At 38.2% G+C, this 20,121-nt stretch overlaps 1 protein-coding gene across 7 annotated transcripts in view; it reads left to right on the plus strand.

Annotated features, from left to right (window-relative positions):
- The window catches only part of Not1 (CCR4-NOT transcription complex subunit 1), a 403,150-nt gene that overhangs the window by 253,268 nt on the left and 129,761 nt on the right, over window positions 1-20,121 (plus strand). For all 7 annotated transcript variants that reach the window (XM_067156230.2, XM_067156231.2, XM_067156233.2 and 4 more), the window contains exons 24-25: window positions 3,854-4,009; window positions 17,351-17,491. In XM_067156230.2, coding sequence (XP_067012331.2) covers window positions 3,854-4,009; window positions 17,351-17,491 — 297 coding nt within the window. The remainder of the gene's footprint in view (window positions 1-3,853; window positions 4,010-17,350; window positions 17,492-20,121) is intronic.

Here is a 20,121-nt window from a genome sequence, read left to right on the forward strand (position 1 = left end):
CTACATTCATTTTATTCAAAATTAGCAGTGAAGAGGGGGTTTCTCCTCTGACTTGGAGGAAAAAATTGCCTCCAAGTCAGATAGATTTTTCTGTCGCCAGTGTAGAGAATTGAGATTTTCTGACTCATCGGGTACTCCTAGGAAACAGATTAGTAAAAGGGCATAGTTTTTGCCCTGGGACTCTCCACTATTCGACACCCCCCCCCCCCCCCCCCGAAAAAGGCTAAGAGTGATCACGGCTGTCTGCGGCCTGGTCATTCCAGCTCTGGAACTTTGGACTGGTAGATTGACAGCGTAGTACTGTTTGTTAAAAGTGAGAGAATGTTTTGTTTTTAATCGAGTATTTCATGTGAAATCATTGCTTTTACTCGCGCCATTCATACTGACATTATTGTAATGACCTATGTTAATTTCAGTTGGGAAAACCACTAAGACAGTCTTTCTGAGGATGTAAAACGGCAGGTGGAGAATGAGTGTCTGCCATTATAATGCAATTCTCCAACCTGATTGTGACTTACGGTAGGCAAGCGGGCCTACCATTACAATGAAAATTCCCTAACACAGTCTTCATATGAGAAAAGACCTTTGGTGATTTCTCTGTCGCATTTCTAGGGTAACGTTAAAAGCTATGCAATTTAATACAGTCTTTCTCACAACATTAACTCTACCTAACCTACAATTCTGTATACAATGTAGAATTCCGTAGCGAAGCACGGGTACATTAGCTAGTTTGTGATATAATAGTTTCTTGCCACTGTATGGTCGCTGAGAATTCCAGCGATTCCACACAGATTTACTGATCACTTCCCAACTAATATAGTCTATACGAAAACTATATACAATTTCAATTCAAAGTCTCTGTGTCATCGTACTTTCAAAATCGTGAAGTGGGGGTGGAGGGTTGGTCTCTCTCTCTTAAGCCTATTTTTTATACAGGAATCTTCATAATTTTGTCACACTGCTGTATTCTAGAAGCATTCTTGAAAATTATCAGTCCAAACAGCCCTTTTCCATTTCATATATAATAAGTTCGCTGTGGGGTACAGGGTAGTGCAAGAAAAGAATTTAGAATTTGAGATAAGCAGTGGCTCAAAATCAAAGATTACTGTCATGTAAAAGGTATGGTACCATATTGTTTTAAACTTTCATATTGTATTGTGAATTTCATTTATTCTTTACCATAGATTACACCATGTCTTAACAAAGAAGAGTGAATATGGTTGTCTGTATAAGCTTTTGTAATTACTTTCTTCTTCTTCCTCTTGTACCATATCCTCAACGGTGTCATCAGGGTGATCTGATTCATGTTCTCAGCAACACACAAAATAGTGGGGGTACTGAGCCCATACCGTTCTTGTTGGTTCCGTATGGGGGAATTAGAAGGTGGAAAATTGTCAGCCCAAATTTTCCTGTCACATTTAATTTAGAATTTGCTGTTAATTGCTTTTTATAAGGTTCATTGCTTGCTGCAACTAATGTGTTATGTTAAATGAGGACCGTTTTTTCAAAACTCGCTCATTGCAAAAATGGGGTGAATTGAGTTATATATGGGACGTGAATGTTAGGTCACTTGGCTTTCATGTCCTTAAATTGGTTTTAGCAAAAGTTGTTTATTGTCATCACAAGAAGCTGCTAAATATGGGTCGTTTTCCCAAAACTCGCTCATTGCTATGATATGTGGTATACCAAAACTCACTCATTACAGCAAACGTCGCTAGACTGCTGGATATTTTGCTGACATGTAAGGAAAGTACGGACACAGTTATTCATCACATATTGAAATATAAGTGTAGGCAAAGCCACTATAATCGCAATAAGTGTACACGAGCGTATTTGCCTCCGGACCTTAATATCAATAAAATGTTCATTTCTGCAAAGAAAGAGATTTAGAAGGGAAATCAAAATGTTCAGTCTCGAAGTACAAGCAAATTTTTAATACGAAATTTAATTTAGGTTTTGGGAATCCACACTCGGGTACATGTTCGACATGTAAAGAACTTTTATTGATTATTAAAGATAGGAAAAATGACGTAAGGAACAAGGCTCGAATTGATTATAAATTACACAAAGCACGAGCTAATACATTTTTTGCCATACTTAAAGAAAAGGATGATAGTCATGTTGATGTTATATTTGACATGCAACAAAATCAACCCATTCCTAAAGTATCTATAGGGGAAGCATTTTACTGAGACAAGCATGGTTATATAATATTTGTGTCATGACAAATGAAAAACGACTGGACAAAAGTAAAGGTTTCTTTTATACGTGGTTGGAGACAGAAGGGGGTCATGGCGCGAATGAAATAGCTTCGGGTGTAAAAGACTATCTTGAGCTTTTCTCATTAGTTGAACACATTTTCCCATTCGAGGTCATAGCTTTTTGCCGCCAGATTGAGTGTTCGAGAATGTAGAGAAAAAATACAGAGAGAAAGAAGAGATTGTATTGCCTATGAAGTATCATAGCCTACTCAGTGGTTATATAGATGTTGATTCCCATAGGGAATCTGAAATATTTGTCCTGAATGAGTAAATTTATAATACCAATATAAATGGTCCGTTATTGGACATTATAAATTTTCCAGCTAACTCATTCTTGGTTGCCAGCGTTTCGCCCTCGTGTGCTAGGGTGGGCTCATCAGTTGGTACCTAGCACACCTACCAATACGCTGGCTAGTGCATACCGTGGAGGCCACTGCGTAGGCTAACTGGAGCCAATGAGACAAAGTCTCTTAGTGCATTGGCACTGCCGGTGGCTCCAGTTAGCCTACGCAGTGGCCTCCACGGTATGCACTAGCCAGCGTATTGGTAAGTGTGCTAGGTACCAACTGATGAGCCCACCCTAGCACACGAGGGCGAAACGCTGGCAACCAAGAATGAGTTAGCTGGAAAATTTATAATGTCCAATAACAGACCATTTATATTGGTACTACTCAGTGGTCACGGACACGTGAGAATACTGCAAAAAGATTGGAACATCTATGATCTGAAGGCAAAATCAAGAAAGATTTTGAAAGGGAAACTACCTTTCAACATCACGAAAACCCGCATCGTTCAATACAGGAAATATGAAAACTTCAAGGTACAAGTCGCTGTTCGATACACATACAGTGATGAATCAACCATTGTAGAAATACTCAATAAAGGAAACATTTCCTTCAAAGAAGTGTACTTGGCTTCAAAAATGGAAATAGTAAATCACGTTAGTAAGGAAAAGAGCCAAGATATGGCAAAATTAATTAAATTCGTATGAATACCTGGGGAAGCTAAGGAGTTCTATGAAGCGGTTCTTAAGGGAAAACATACCAAGAACAAGCTGAATGTAAGTGATATGATGGAGGATACAGAAGTTGGGGAAACTGGTTGAGAAATAAAGAGGTCTAGTCAATAAAGACAGAGATTCATTAATTTTATGTCTGTTAAATTTTGAAACACTGGTATTGTATATACTATTACCACTACCATTCTTCATTTATAGTATTGTGATAATGTCTGTGTGTAAATTCTGACATTTTATGTTTTTAAATTTGTTTTATATATGCTGTGGAGGAAATTTTTACTCAATAGGATTATGCAATGAGTGAGTTTTAGAAAAAAAAAAAAAGAACATTTTCCCCTACCTTTTTTGTAAAAACTATTCAAATTTGTGCTTTTGGCTATACTTATATCAGATTGTAACTAACAAACAAACTGTTTATGATGTACTTTGTCAAATTATCCTTTTTACTCTATAGTCTAACCAGTTTTTTGTCTCTCCTGAAAAATTATGATTTTGCAAGGAGCGAATTTTGCAAAAACAGTCCTCAAATGTATTAATGACCTTTTCAGAACTTAATATTTTTATTCTTCAATAGGATTTTGCCTTGGATCCTGAAGAATCTCGCATGCGGGCTGGAGCACATCATATGGTGCGCAACCTCACCGCAGGAATGGCTATGATCACTTGTCGAGATCAGCTTTTGGTGTCCATTGGAAACAATTTGAAGACAGCTTTCCTAGCTGCTTTGTTGGTATGTAGGTGGTTTATTTATTATGTATAATTTTCTGCACTTTTTGTTGCATTTTGGTCCTGCTCTCTCGGACTGTGTGTAAGCCTACACCTAATGTGAAAAATTTTGTTCTTTGCATATTGTAATTCTTAATCATAAAATCATGTTATATATACCAAATTTACTTGTATATTAGACCCCGTTGCGTATTAGACCCCCATGGCTTTTCGAGACGAAGAAATTTCTTTTTTTAAATTTCGCAATTCATCAGAGAAGAACAATGATTCCGCTTCGAAGTGTGTACAAGTCGTATTGCAGCCCTGATGAGATCACACAAATTTGTGAACAGCTTCGTCCATACGACCCATGCGATGAAAATGTGTCGAAGTCATGCGGTACATTTGTGTTTTGTAGTTAAGAAATGTCGCTTCCGTAGCATAGGCCTACTACAGCTCTGATGACGTCGCACAAATAGGTGAATAGTTTCGTGTCCGATCCGTACATTGCAAACATGCATCAGTCATGCTATACGTCTCTGTTTTGTAGTTAAGAATATCCGCCAGCGTAGTGGTTAGCATAATTAGCTGCCTTTTTGGGAGTCTGAGTTTGATTCCCGGTACCGTACTGCCAGAGATTTACGAATGGCAGGAATGTTGATATGCCGTAAAAATGGTACCGTACATGTAACTCCTCTCCACTGTGGATGTGTCTAAAAAGAGCTGCACCACCTTGTAATGAAGAAACAAGTTTATTTGTGAAATGTTGATGGATTTTGGTATTAATATAGCAGGCGAAATCATTAACAAAGTGATCGTTTAATATTGTGTAACTCGGGCCCATATAGGTATTTTTTGGAGAGAATTAAGTTTAAAATGTGATGAAAACTATTCATGACGATATTTTTACTCATCAACGTACATAACAAATAATGATATTGACTTTATGTCCCCACTTACTTTCAGTGATTTTTGGAGGCGCCAAACAAAGCATGCTACAGTATGCGTTGATAAAAACATGCAGGCAACAAATGCACGAAATTAAACATTATGGTATTAAAACTCATTACCACCACATCTGTAGATATCCATAAATGTGGCAAACTTTCCTGTTATTTATTTTAATTCTTTTTTTTGTGTGGAACTTTTGACACTGTCCAAGCGATAGCGTACATAACCTAAACTGTGCAGTTTCCCTTATCTCATTTATAGCTGTTTAGGTAATCCTGATGTGATAAATGTAGAGAACAAGCGTGAATTGTACTTTAAAATCAAGGTCTTTCTTTCAACAGCCGCAGTTATCAAAAGAATGCTTCCAGTCACTATGTATTACATTCGGAAGTACAGCTCGTAACATACGCTAGTTATCAGCTGGTGGTTTGGCACACTTTCTACAGCACAGCTTTATTTGGAAGGAGTGGCTTCTGCTACACATACACCAACTGGGAATATCAGAGGCCATCTCCAGAAACCATTTGGAAATAGATTCACACTGTTTGCACTCTATAGTCAGGTTCAAAAAGATGGAACCTCGAATGCTCTCGATTGTAATGCATGGTTGACGAGATGGCAGTGACGATGACATTTGAAGTGACGACACACTGGTAGCAGGGAAGTTGGCAGCGCAAGGCAATTATTCAGATGTAAGCAGTGATCAGGCTTACTGTGTGTTAGGCTACTGCTCAACTGACAGAGACAAATGACTGACCATTAAGTTATTTTGTATCAGTATTGCATAATATGATACCCTTATCTCTTTTCTCTACGGGGTAGAGTATGAAGTGAGACAAATATTCGTAGCTAGTTTTTAAGACCATATGCCTTTCCTGACATGAACCTCATCAGAGGAATTAATGAGATGACACGAATGATTTAAATGAGTAACTAAAACTGACTATATTTACTTTATATGTAGGCCTAAAAGTCATGTTCACCTTTTATTGTCTTTTTTACATTTTGAAATACTGCCTTCAAACAAAAATAGCCAGTATAACTCAAATACATTCATAAATTTGTTGAAGAATAGTGTAGAATGTTTACATGTACAATTTGTAGCTCTTTATAGCCTAGAAGTCATATGTTCATTGCACAAAGTTGGAGGTTATCGCATATTGGAACCCCCTTTCCTTTTTTTGGCTGTAAAAGTGGGGGGAAAGGGGGTCTAATACATACGTAAATACGGTGTGCAAGAACATCAGCACACATACTGTGTGACCACTAGGATCCTGAATTTTGCAAAAACACTAGTGGACATAATGTTACAACTTGGGAAAGATACATTATTCGTATGAAAAAATGAAAAAAAAAAAAAAAAAAAAAAAAAAAACCTGCTTCCACTCACTTTACGGAAGGAAAATGCATCACGGTTTTGGGGAATTATCACACAAAGTGGGCTAGATTGACAATTATTAAATATAAAAGTGGTGGTGCAGAATGCTTAACTAGTGTGATAATGCCTATCATGATGATGTGGAGTATATTTCTGAGGATATCTAATCCTTTCAAAATTTTCCAGGTGTATTCTGTTGTACTTCCCCTACTACCAAATAAGTCCTTTAACTGACCGATGTTGAAGTCAAATATTGTAGTATTTGCTTAAATATGGGAGGCATGGTTCATTAATCTCTCTCTTTTCTGTGACAACCTCATTCGCCTGCTCAATGTCTTTCAAAATGTATAGTGGGATCCAACATTAAAGCAGTGTGATAGCATTCATTACAATTTTAATGACTGCCATAAAGTTGGTGTTTGTTTAGTACAGTAGAACCTTGATAATTCAAAATTGGTTTCAAAATCCTGCCTAATTCGAAGAAGCTCTCGTTCCCAGAAACATGAGATACGGTTTTGCGTGTTATTTAAGTTGTTTAATTCGAAATATGGATAATTCATAATTCGAAGTACAATGTCAGCCCCATTACCGAAATTCAGACTTTTAATTCGAAACTGCCTTTATATTTTAAAACAATAATATGTTACAGAGTAATTTAAATTCAAAATTTATCTGCGTTATGATAGATCGCATCTTCCGGAATGTGCAGGGGTAGCTTTCTGCACTTTCACACACTTCGGTGTGTCTGCAGTGTCCTTCATAATTACTAAGTTCAAGTGAAATGAGAATTCTTTTGTATTCAACGTTTTTAAGGAATGCCGTAATATCACGCAGCAGGCAGTGTGCGGAGAAACAGAATCCGCGAACACTGGCGATGCGGACAGTTGACGAAAAAGCATGGCTCATATAATCAATTCGTAGGCACCGAACAATATTGTCTTTGCCGATGAAACTGCATTGCTTTTCCTTTAAGGCCGAGCCCAAACTGTCTTATGGTTTTAAAGGAGAAAGTGCCAGCCGGAAAATCGTACAAGAGTGAGGGTCATTGTACTGTGTTGCAATGAACACGGAAGCGAGAGAATTCCTCCCCTCGTTATAGGGAGGTTCGATTGGCCATGATGTTTTAAGGGCATTGGGTACTTCTGTGCAAGTACAGGGTACCTAAAATGCATACAGTACAGTAATCCAATGAATAAAGCACTTGCACATGGGAGCCAGCATATATTTCTCTTCGTCTTTGAATCGTGCTTTTTCCTCTTTCTTTCTTTCTTTCTTTCTTTTCTTTCATTGCGAGAGGTTATGTTTGTCAGTGAGTTATCCAAATGCATTATTTGAATACTCTTAAGTGCACCTTCTTGGATGCATTTTGGAAATAGTTTTTTTTCTCCATGGCATTTGAAAGGTTGAAACTGTGAATCAAGATTAACTGCATACAGTAACGGGCCTTAGAATATTTTGTAACGTGGCAAGGGTTGGCACTTCTGAATTACGAATTGGCGATTAATTCGAAATCACGTTATTTGAAGTCCGATTTTTGAGTCCCAATGACTTAGAATTAACAAGGTTTTACTGTATAGGGCATGAGGCAGTCCTATCTTATTACTACTATTTCCTTTCCAATAATTATATCATAAAATTGTATATGGCGTGGGGCAGCTTTCTTCAAGTTATATAGATAAATTGTTGCAAAATTACATAAATTGAAGTGTATAGTGACCTTAGCTGGGAAGAGTGAGAAATACAAGGTCACCTTGAAGGTAGAAAATCATCTACCCAAATTTTCCCACCACATTTGATTTAGAATTTGCTGTTCATTGCTTTTTATAAGGTTTATTGCTTGCTGCTACTGTAGTGTCATGTTAAGTCTATTCTATCAAAATTCCAAGTATCAAAAGTAATTTACTGAGAATTAAAGGCAATGATAATATGCTTTATTCTTGAAAGAAACCAAAGTTATGTTCGTGTTTGAAGATTAATCTATTACGACAGAGAAGGCATACTTTCCTAAAAGTTTCAGGTGTTAGAATAGTGTGCCTAATTTACAAATACCAAATGTTGTGGAAAACTAGTGTTCCACAGCATAATGGGCTACCCACAGAGAATAATCCACAGAAAAGTAGAGAAGTATCATAGGAAAATACGTAATGTAAAATTGTTAATAAAACAGACTGAAACAAGCTCCTGCATCATTCAATTTAAGGAACCTTGATTATAGGTATGTGAATTGAAATCTGAAAAATAGAAAGAGATTTCAATTCACGCTCATCGCGTCTTATTTTCTCCATCTGTGATCTTGAACTCCCAGTAGAAATTACGATACCTGTATCCAGCTTTAACCATTATTTTAAAGGAACTGGATAATGGCCTCTACCTATAAGCAGCTTCAGGCGTGATCAATTCTGTTGAAGTGTTACTATCCCATAGTCAACTACAATATGTGATTTTTCGTAGCCGACTCACGTGTCTGCAGGAATGAGATTTAATTGGTTAACCTTCTTCATTCCAAAGAACATAAAAATAATCATTTTTTATGTATAAACATTCTTATTGACTGACTAATAGCAATGACATATGATTTTAATTACTTCACAACCAACTCTATGTTGTACTTTGTTTTTAACCTCTGTCAACACGTGTGTGTGTTTTTCTCTTAGCCATGTCGAACATTGTTATATGTTTTCACACTAGTTTTTAAGCTACGGATTTTCTATAATGTAAATGTCGAATCTTAGGATACCATATATTTTAAGGACACTAGGTTCAGGGCCCTAACCTAACTTTAGGCTAAGATTTATTTAGACTGATGATGCTTACGACAGTTAAGCGAAACATGTCCCAACTTACAACACCAGTTGTAATGTTTATATCGTAAATATAAGGAAAGATAAGTATTGGAAAGGTGGTGTAAATTATTAGTCTTATTTTAATGTTTATAATTATGAAAACGTATTTCAAGCTCCCTGTAGAGTAATGATAAACTTTTCATTGTAAATTTGTATTGAACAGCCTTTTGAAATTTAACTAGTTGTGAGAGTATAACGTAACCTCCGAAATAAATTATGCACATCATTGTATCTTGAGAAGAAGTATCACGTTCTTATTTTATTTCAGTACCCAGTATTAAAATTAAGCAACTGTTTACTTCAGCCTTTAATTTTAAGCCGTTAACAACTGCCGTCATTGCACTTATTTGTGCGCGTATTACAAAAACGCTCTCCCAATGTTTGTTTATGACCAGTCGGAGTTGTGGAGTATTTTGGTATTATTAATCAAAGTTGACAGCATGTTTGAATGTCGGCGAGAGCTCACTCGTGCATGTAGCAAGGAATCGGTACGGAAGATGATCGATCACATTCAATATAATCGCTGAAGTTGAATGTATGAATATTGGTAACAGAGAAACTAACACACCCAAATTTGTTCGTAATAACGGATGAATCAGAGAAAGGTTTCCCATTGTAACCGAAGGATATTGCAGAGATTTATACAAGAATTTCCGATGGGCATAATGATATAGTCATTACAGCAGGGTTCTTTTCTATTGTATGTATGAGCCTGACATCTCAGTTTAGCACTTGCGCCCGCACTCTAATCCCTCTTCTGCGTTGAATCATCCTTCACCCTAATGTGAATTACATTAAATCGAATATGAAATTTTGTTACTCTTATGAAATAATTTTTGGGACTTGATATTTCTTCCATTAAATGTGGGTTTATGCTAAATCAAGGTTGCACAAAATACTGTATGTCTATTTCTTGTTGTAAGATTCTTACCATTAATATTAGGTTACTCCTCACTCCTTTAGGAGAAGATCCTACAGAAGACATTGATGAAACAAAATGACTAAGTTTGTGAACGAATGTGGGATAATGCGAAACAAATCATTTCAACAGTAGCAATGAAAGTGAGACCAAAAGGTGTTGGTAAGGAAAGGAAAGGTTCGATGAGGCATGTCAAGATGCAGTTAATGAAGTGGCAATATGGCGTAATAAGTGGCTGCTGTCTAATAAGAATGTAGATGTTGAGGAACTATATGGAGAGAAACAGGAAAAAATCTTCTTTTTTTGCTACAGCTTTTTACCACATCTGTGGGGTCGCGGGTGCGAACTGCGTCGCACATGTGGATTTGGCCCTAGATAAACTGAAGGAATGTAGTAAATTAATTTGTAGAAAGAAACAAGTCTACCTGAGACATCAAATAAAATCAATCCAAGATGACTACAGAAACAGGATCATCCGCAAGATGTATGGAACAGTCAACACAATTAAAAAAGGATTTCAACCAAGATCGAGTATTATGAGAGAGAAGTCTGGAAATTTAATTGCTGATCGGGACAAATTATTAAATTACTGTAAGCAATACTTTGATTCCTTACTGAATTGTGATGATCCAGAAACCTGTATTGTTCCCCATCAGAAGAACAAATACCAGAGCCATCATATCAAGAGGTATTACAAAGTATTATACGTTTAAAAAAACAATAAGGCCTCAGGTAGTGACAACATTCCTGCTGAGCTTATTAAATACATTGGAGAAATATTACATAAATACATGTATAAGATCATTCCTAGGATGTGGCGTGATGAAGTTATTCCAAAAGAATAGCGGGAATCAGTTATTGTCCCAATTCATAAAGGAGTGGATAAGGAAGAACTTCAAAATTATCTTGGCATATCTCTTGTAAACATGGCCTATAAAATTCTGCCTTTTTATTCTTTTACTGCATTTAAAACCATTTGCTGAAAATGTTATTGGGAACTATCAGAATGGTTTTCATAGTAACAGATCCACTACAGACAACATATTTGTAATTAAGACTATTAACCCTCCAGTACTAACATCTGGTCTCCGAGACCGACCGCCCAATTATTCTCCTGTAACTTCAATGCGCATGCTTCGCTTACGCTTTGCACATTGGTACCTTCAAATCGGTCAGTTTACTTATTGTTGCGTGAATTTTAAGTTCCTGGCTCAAGTTCTTAGCAAGATCTTCTTTATTTTGGTCTCTCAGACCGAAGTTAGTACTCGTGCTACTTTCTGCTGGAAATGAATTATGAACGTGAACAACAGTACGTGCTGAAATTACTACTGGAATCTGTAGAAAATGACATGGCTGCAGAAGATTTTGAAGATTTTGAAGATTTTGTGGAAGATCACCTTGAAAGTCATGAAGAAGATTCGGAGTCGGAACAGGACGTGGAAGAGATACAGGATGAACAAGATATCGATAATGGGACTTCACAAAAAAAAAAAAAAAAAAAAGTAATGTTATGCACTTCATTGGAAAAGATGGTGCCACAAAATGGAAAATACATATTCCTCCTCAAAATGTGAGAACTCGCCCAGTGAATCTCGTAACTCGTGTGCCTGGGGTGAAAGGACCGGCAAGAAATTTGACTTCTGTTGTAGATATATGGAACTGCCGGAATTCTAAACATTTTGGTCGATTGTACAAATCTTTCTATAACCTGTGAACCTTATGACCAAGAATATCGAATTGCAAGACTTACTGACTTATTGGAAATGAAGGCTTTGCTAGGTCTCTTGTACCTTTCTGGTATATGTAAGACAAATCATTAGAACGCAACGGACTTACGTAAAACTAACAGTACGTCAATCAAGATGTTTTGGCTCACTATGTCACTGGATAGCTTTAGGTTTCTGCTGAGGCAGATTAGATTTCACAATAAAGAAACTAGATTGCACCAACAAGAAACAGATAAATTGGCTCCAATTCAGGATGTATTTGACGTTTTGGTGGCAAATTGTCAAGCGAACTACACCCCATCGGAGTTGACGAAAAAACTTGAGGCTTTCAGGTGAAGATGTGGCTTCCATCTGACAATGGTGATTTTATTTATTTTCCTCTTTATTGTTAATAGTAACAATACAAGGCTTAGTAATCAGTTTTTGTAGTGTGGTTTCTCTTTAGTAAGTGTTTTACTTGCTTTAAAATGTAAGAAATATGCATGTTGACTACTTCGGACTCACAGACCGATGTTAGCACTCACGCTAGGATTTGTCGTGTTAGTACTGGAGGGTTAATGATAAGGTGTGGGAACACAAAGGAATCGGTTCATTATCTCTTTATAGATTTCTTCAAGGCATATGATTAAATCCAAAAAGAAGGGCTGTGGAACATCATGATGGAGTTTGGCTTTCCCATAATATTAATTAACATGTGCAAACTGTGTATGGATGGTAATATTAGCTGTGTTTTCCTCAAGGGCAGAAAATCAAGTTCCTTCCAGAATAAAACTGGTCTGGGACAAGGGAATGCACTATCTCCTCTTCTATTCAACATTGCACTGGAGAAGATTATCAGGAAACCACACCCAGACGACTGGATTGGTACATTGATGATGATAATGATGATGAAGATTATCAGGAAATTAGCTCTTGTTCCTGCTGACATCATACTGGGGAGACGACTTAAAGTCCTTGCATATGCGGATGATATTGTTCTTATTGGCTGCAGTGAATTAGAAATTAGGCAGTTATTTGTGGAACTAGAGGCATTGGCAGTAAAAATTGGCTTACGGGTAAATGATAAAAAGACACATTACATGGTTGTACAGAGACCGAATCATGAGGAGGTTGGCAGATTGCCTTTGAAGATTGGGAAATATATATTTAAAAGAGGATGGGAGTTCAAATTCCGTGGTGTAGTAATCGAGGAGCAAAACCGAAGGCAACAGGAACACCAAGCTAGAATTAAGAATGCAAATAAGGCATTTTACTCTATGAGCCCTATATTAGACTCCAAGTTTTTAACAAGGAGTGCAAAAATGATTATCTACAATACAATCATTCGACCAGTACTTCTGTATGGTTCCAAGACATGGAGTATAACCAAGAAAGAGCAGCAGCAGCAGTTACAAGTCATTGAGAATGAAGTTTATAGGAAAATATTTGGCCCATGGTTCGATCCTATCTCTCAAAGCCGGCATAAAAGATCTAATTATGAGATTTACACCCCCTCTCAACAACGCACTATAATGGGTGTGATAGAATCCAACAGACTGCTCTGGGCTGGACCAAGGTCCCACACCGCTACCTGCGCAGTAGGTGTGACTGGGTAAGAGATGTCCATGCGCTTACCGCCATGTTGAGGGCACTCCTGAGCTCGCCGAGAAGAACGTAGTACGGAATACATGCATTAACTTACATTAACAGACAAATGTAAACACCTGTCGATGTTATTGTTATCTCTATGACACGAGATAACGCGGTAAGAAGGAATGTTGATTAGATTCATCGAAAATATTTTTAAAAGGGGCCGCAATAGGAAACAGAAGATCCGTACGGATATTCTCATCAGTTCGCGAAATAAAAACACTGCATTGCTACTTTTAAATAAAATGCTAGGCAGTTGTATACAGGGATGTAATCCGAGGTCTAGAGTTACAAGGGCAGATCAGAAAATAAGTTGTACTTCCCAGTTATGGCCATTTATTACACCACCTATACAACAGCAACACGACTATAACGACATACACTGTAACATCACTTTTCCACATAGTTACCAAGAGACTCCAAACATTCCTGCAAAAGCACAACCAACTTCTCGATGCCGGATGCATAGAAATTTCCTCCAGCGTTCTGCAACCACTCGGAGACAGCGGCCGTCACCTCCTCATCGGTCTGGAAACGTCCACCACCGAGCTCCGTTTTGAGCTTACCGAACAGATGAAAGTCCACATGGCGCTAGGTCGGGACTGTAGAGTGGATGTTGCCAGACCTCCCACTTGAAACGCTACAGCAGTTCTCTCGTTTGGCGGGCCTTGTGAGGTGTAGTGTTATCATGCAACAAAATCACACCGGTGTTGACCTTTGCACGAGTCCTGGACGTTGCGGGCCTGCCTTCGCGATGGTTGTCCGTGATATCCATGCGTCCGGCTTCGAATTGCTGACACCACTTTGCGATACCTTCCTGGGAAATGGCTCGCTCCCCATACACAGCACTAATTTCACGATGAATGTCCGTGCAATTCTTCCTTTTAACCCATAGGAATCGAATTGTTGCGCGCACCTCATATTTGGAGTGAACGTCCAGTTGACGCGCCATTGCATTTGGCCGCTATTCACACAATACTGGACGAGACACCACAGCGACCTGCCTAACAGACGTGTGGGCAGTGTCTGTCCCTTTCTCCGCTGTGCCCACGTTTGCTGCTGTGGCACGTTAGTGCAACTAACCTTTTGATCCACCTACGTGTAAAAATGGACCGTGAAGTGTGAAAAGTCTGTGTGTGTTCTTTCACATTAATTCTCGGTAAATATTCGACAATGTCTCATTAAGGCCTCAGGAAAACTTAGCCATTCCAAAGTAATTGATAATGAAAGACACAGTCTACACCAACTACTGTGCACACATAACAACTGAACACATTTTGCATTGTTATTAAACATCTTCACTAACTTGTTTTAAATTAAAAGAACAGTCCACGAAAACAGAAATCATCTTATACCGGTACATGAAATTGATAACCTTAAAAAAGACCATTTAGCTCACAGACTTGTAATGAGCATTTTATAGATCTGGGCCTAGTAAAAAATTCTGAATAACATGTTTAACTATTGTTTTACTACAAAACAGGTGTGAAAAAGGAGAGATTAAGACTTCCAGTAGGTTACCTATAAAGAATTGTTCAGATAATGTTTAATAATTTGAAGCAATACATTGCCCTAAAACTAGATAGGTTTTATCAAGCTTTATCCACCATATTTTCAGGATTCTAAGCTCATGCTTGTTCCAATTATTAGTACCGATACACAGTCTGTAAGAAAAATATGCATCTTTGTTGTTGTGTTCTTTTTTTTTTTAATAGTTGTTTATTTCTTAAGAATTATGCCTTAATAATGGGGAAAAGGCTGATAATAAGAAGCCTACACATTCAAAACTTCCATGTCCATACATTCTCTGAATCTACTGTCCTATTATGTTAATTGCAAATAATTTCTTAACATTTCAATTTCCATTCATGATAAGACATACCAGATCTCTTCTGATAGCAATCTGTACAATTATAAGCTGCACACGGGTTCACCATCCTTGAATAATTTTCCACTCCACAAGTAAGGCCTAACTTAACTCTCCTTTAACATTGCCTATCAATTTAACTACTGGTAGGCCGACTGTAAAAGCTCTCACTTATTCACCGAAAACATTTGGCAATATATATCACTCCATCACATATAATACTACAACAGACCCACTAACCGACACAATTCAGTATGAAAGTACTCGGGGAAATGTAATCATTATCACCTGCTAACCATGCATTTAAAGCTGAAGTGCCCACAGCGTGGCAATGTGCAAATGTGTTCAATATTCCTCACAGCATCAGCGCGCTCTGTGCGTCCAGATAAGTAATATTAAACTCTTTGGACTGTATGTGTACTGAGGATGCAGGATGAGCACCATTAGATCTATTCAAGGGATTTCTTAATGGGAAAAGACCTTCAGGAAGACCCCAAAGCACCTGAAAGAAAATCAACAAAGTATGCTGGACCCTCCAAATTGATAATTCTGTGAAGAGCAGGCTCAAGATCGAAAAGGATGGAAAAGGATTGTGAGTTGGCACGGGAACTTCACGTCTCTCAGAAGCCTACAGAGTGAGTGAGTGTGTTACTCCATAATCCATATGCACCCAGCTGTCATGTTCGCTGACATTGGTGGGAATGTTGTCTTATTTATAGTACACAGCCTTGGTGTTGCAGACTAGCCAAAATGTCTTCAGCAGTACTGTCCCGAAATACCATGAATAAGTCTGAAATACTCTTGCGTGCAAGGAATGAAGAACTATAATAATAAGGAGCCACATTTGATCAAGTAAGCCCTCAGCCATTGTTCTTTTTACTTTCTCTCTCCACTGCTTTTCCTGAAAGAGAATCCACATTTGATTGATAAGCCCTCAGCCACTGTTCTTTTTACTTTCTCTCTCCACTGCTTTTCCTAAAAGAGAATCCACATTTGATTGATAAGCCCTCAGCCACTGTTCTTTTTCCTTCTCACTGATCTTCCTAAAGAAGAAGTAGTCATTTAATCGGGTAAGCCCTCAGCCATTGCTCTTTCTCTGCCGCTCTTCCAAGACTAATTGGTCACAGGTGCACGCTAGTACGTTTATGGATATTTAGTTCAGAAGATGGAGTGCGTACCAGTCTGCTTACGGGTGCATTTGGGTTAAATCACACCTCTGGCTATTTCTTCATTCAAATCTCCACTCACAGTTTCCAGTTTGAAGCTCTAACATCTGAATTGCTTCTTCTTTCAAATGAGTCTACTTGGGACTATGCTGGTTGAACTGTTGGGCCTTGATCTTTGCTCAGTATTGTCGCATATTATCTTTTGGTGTAGCTCCTTTCGTTCAGTTGATACCTTCCTTATTGAGGTTTTTCCTGAAAACCAAGGACTTACTTCGGGATCTTTCTCACAGCCTGTCTATTTTGTAAGTCTGTCGGCTCCAGTTCTTTTACGTCCTTTGTCTAGGTGGTACAGACTTTCTTGTTTTGCCAGAAGGTGAACAGCTGGTCGGTCAGTCTGTTGGGAGACAACCTTACCCTGTGACCTTAAAAATCGTCCGCATTTTCCTGGCACAGTCTGAGTGCCTCTCTATCTGGGAGTAAAGCTCGGAATTGTGTCGTCTCCAGTATTTCCCATCTGCCAGTACTGGCCCTAGAGTCTTTCCAAGAATTCTCTTTGTGGATTCCACATTTTCAATCAAGACCTCTGACTACTGTTGAAGTATCAATATCTGATAATGCCATTGTCTTGCCTGTTTAAACAGTAGTCATAAGGATCATTAAGTTTCCCTATTTGAAACATCAGATAGGAACGTAAGAAGGAGTGTAGGAATATTATGATCAATTTACTGACTGTTTTAGAACGATTGTGGTCACTTATGAGGACAAGTTACCCTGCACTTGGTGTAAACCCAAAAGAATAGCATGTTTCTTTATTCTTGTTCATGAAGGCATAGATCTAAACCACATTTATGTTTTGTTCTTCATGTTGATTTTTGAATTGTTTCAGGGACCTACACCTCAGCAGAAAGAAATGATTGAATTAGCTGCTCAGCATGCTGCTCAAGACAACATGGAACTTGCATGTGCGTTTATTCAGAAGACTGCCATCGAGAAGGCAATACCTGAAATTGACAAGCGATTAGTCAATGTAAGTATGGTCATACTTCTCTGAGGTCATTCCATACGGTAACTCCCTTTACAGTTTGATAGTAATAAAAGAATATCAACCCTATTTACACAAGTAATTTTATGAATTATTTTTATCTCATTCTGCCTTCAGGATTGACCATCTCTTACCATTACATTAACCTTATACTCCTTACCAGCTATTTTTGTAATACTGTAGTTGCTGAAGATTGTTAACACCAGCATACTCAATCTCTATCTGGTCACCAATTTTCATTCTTTCTCCTCTTTTTCCTGTAGATGTTGTTTGATTGTGGTATACCCAATCACATCACTGTTCTCCCTAGGACTTTTTTAATAGGCGCACCGCCCTGCCATTTTTACAGACCGCCCGGCTAATATAACCTAGATATGTGGTAGTTACATAATATTAATACAGATTTGAATCACAGGGTGCTCCAAATTATAATGTGAATACTGTAAAACTGTTAATTTAAATGATAAATCATTACTGTCAGCATAATTGCATCAATTACGTCAGAGATCAAATGTTTAGCTTGACCACCCCTTAATGTCGTGCGCGAGCGGGGTCTGGATTAACGTGAAATCATATTCAAGCCCTCTATTCCGCATGACGTCACATACCCGCACGGCAGTCCACGTGTCCACAGCAACCATGTGGTAGGCCTAAGCCTGCTGTTACATGATTTGGAAGTAGCAGTAGAACACAAGAAGTTCAATTCACAATACTCTGTTTTGTCTAGTTTGTGAAAATAACACTAACATAGTTCAATTTTGCAGTTACAGTTAATGTTTACCTGTCTGATATTACTGTTAATGCCCACAGGGGAATGAATGGAAATGTTTTCATATTGAAGTTTTACGTAGTATTCCCTGCCCGGCAACTCATTCCTGCCACCCGGCTGACGAAAATTTCTGGGGAGAACACTGCATGTTACCTTCCTCAATGTAATACACTGCATGCTTTGAAGAGTTTTAAAATATTTGATTACAGATGGGTATTTGTTTTCTCTGGGAAATCTTGTGATTTATAACCTCTACACTGGATGACAAATCTGTTGCTTCAGCACATTCTGATGCGTTGGATATTGATAACTCCTCTTTACATATTCCCATACTGTCCGGCTAAATGGTTAGTGTGTTGACCTCTGGCCGAAGGCGTCCCAGGCTCGATTCCCAAGCTGGTTAGGGATTTTAACCTTCATTGGTTAATGTTGATGGCTCAGGGCTGGGTGTGCGTGGCGTCTTCGGCATTGGAATTCATCATTGGTAGGCCCCCATCCGAACAGATGCGCAGGGCACCTATAAGGCATCAACTCAAAAGACCTGCACCAGGCCTATTGGTAGGCCATATGCCATTATTTATTACTTCCCATACTTATCGCTTGAAAGAACAACTGATCCTGACCATTTGTCCCTTGTCTTGCAAGCTTGCAAAGTAATTCCATATGAGCCCTTTCCAGAATTTAGATAGATACTGCAATGAATTAATAACCAAGAACTTGGTCAGTCAAACTACATGTGTATCTCTTGAACAGATTTTAATTCTGAAAGTTCTTCCAGTAAACAGTCCATGTAAGCAACAGTATTCTGGGAATTATCAACATTGTTTGGGCGAGGGAGTTAGAAAAGATTTGCGGTATCCCTTGCCTGTCGTAAAAGGATACTTAACAGGGGGACTAGTGGCCCTCAACTGTGGAGCCTGGATTATGACCCTGGTTCCCCTAGCTGTACCTGGCATTGCTTCTGCTTACCATATTTACACCAGGGTGTCAACAGGTCACAAAAGTAATGAAAAATTCATCAGTTGTAGTTTTGGTCATGAAAGGCCTGAAAAAGTCATGAATTTTGTTTTCAGGTCTTGAAAATAGCAAGATACGTGAAGTTCACTAGTCTGTACAGTGAATAAACTATCAGTGCCATACTTCTTTTCATAAACAGATTTATTTTTATCATCATAATATGGTGCCATACCATGCCATAAATAAAATTGCATCATGAAACAATGACAGAATACAAGCAGCTTCCCTATTCTAATACTCCAATAAATGTTTTGGGATGAAACGTTTCCACTACCTTCCAAGACACCCTGTGCAAAATATATTTTCTACCAATGGATTTGAAGCAACAGCATTGACCGGACCAACCAACAGCCATCTCCAGGCAACTGATATGGAGTTCCTCCATTCTTGTCTACAAAAGATAAGAAATGAAGCTATAAGACGGCAACTTCGACTGGAAAGAAGTCTGTTTGTAATGCTAGAATTAAAGAGGTTGTAGTGCTATGGTTCTGTGATGTAATGAACCAACAACTATGGATGGACGGAACAAACTGGAAAAGGCTTGTGTATAACTGCACCTGGCTTGTAGGATGGATGAACCAATGACTATGACAAATTACAGTATTATCCCCAGAAAGTTTCATCAGGATGTCTGGAATGAGTAACCAGACAGGGAATACTACGTAAAAAATTAATATGCTAAAATTTCAACTTATTCCTCTTAGGGCATTAACAATAATATCAGACAGGTAAACATTAACTACATTTTAGTGTTGTTATGTCCGGCTCCATGGCTAAATGGTTAGCGTGCTGGCCTTTGGCCACAGGGGTCCCGGGTTCGATTCCCGGC

This window comes from Anabrus simplex, chromosome 12, assembly GCF_040414725.1.
Source record: "Anabrus simplex isolate iqAnaSimp1 chromosome 12, ASM4041472v1, whole genome shotgun sequence".
In the NCBI taxonomy this organism is placed as follows: Eukaryota; Metazoa; Arthropoda; class Insecta; order Orthoptera; family Tettigoniidae; genus Anabrus; species Anabrus simplex.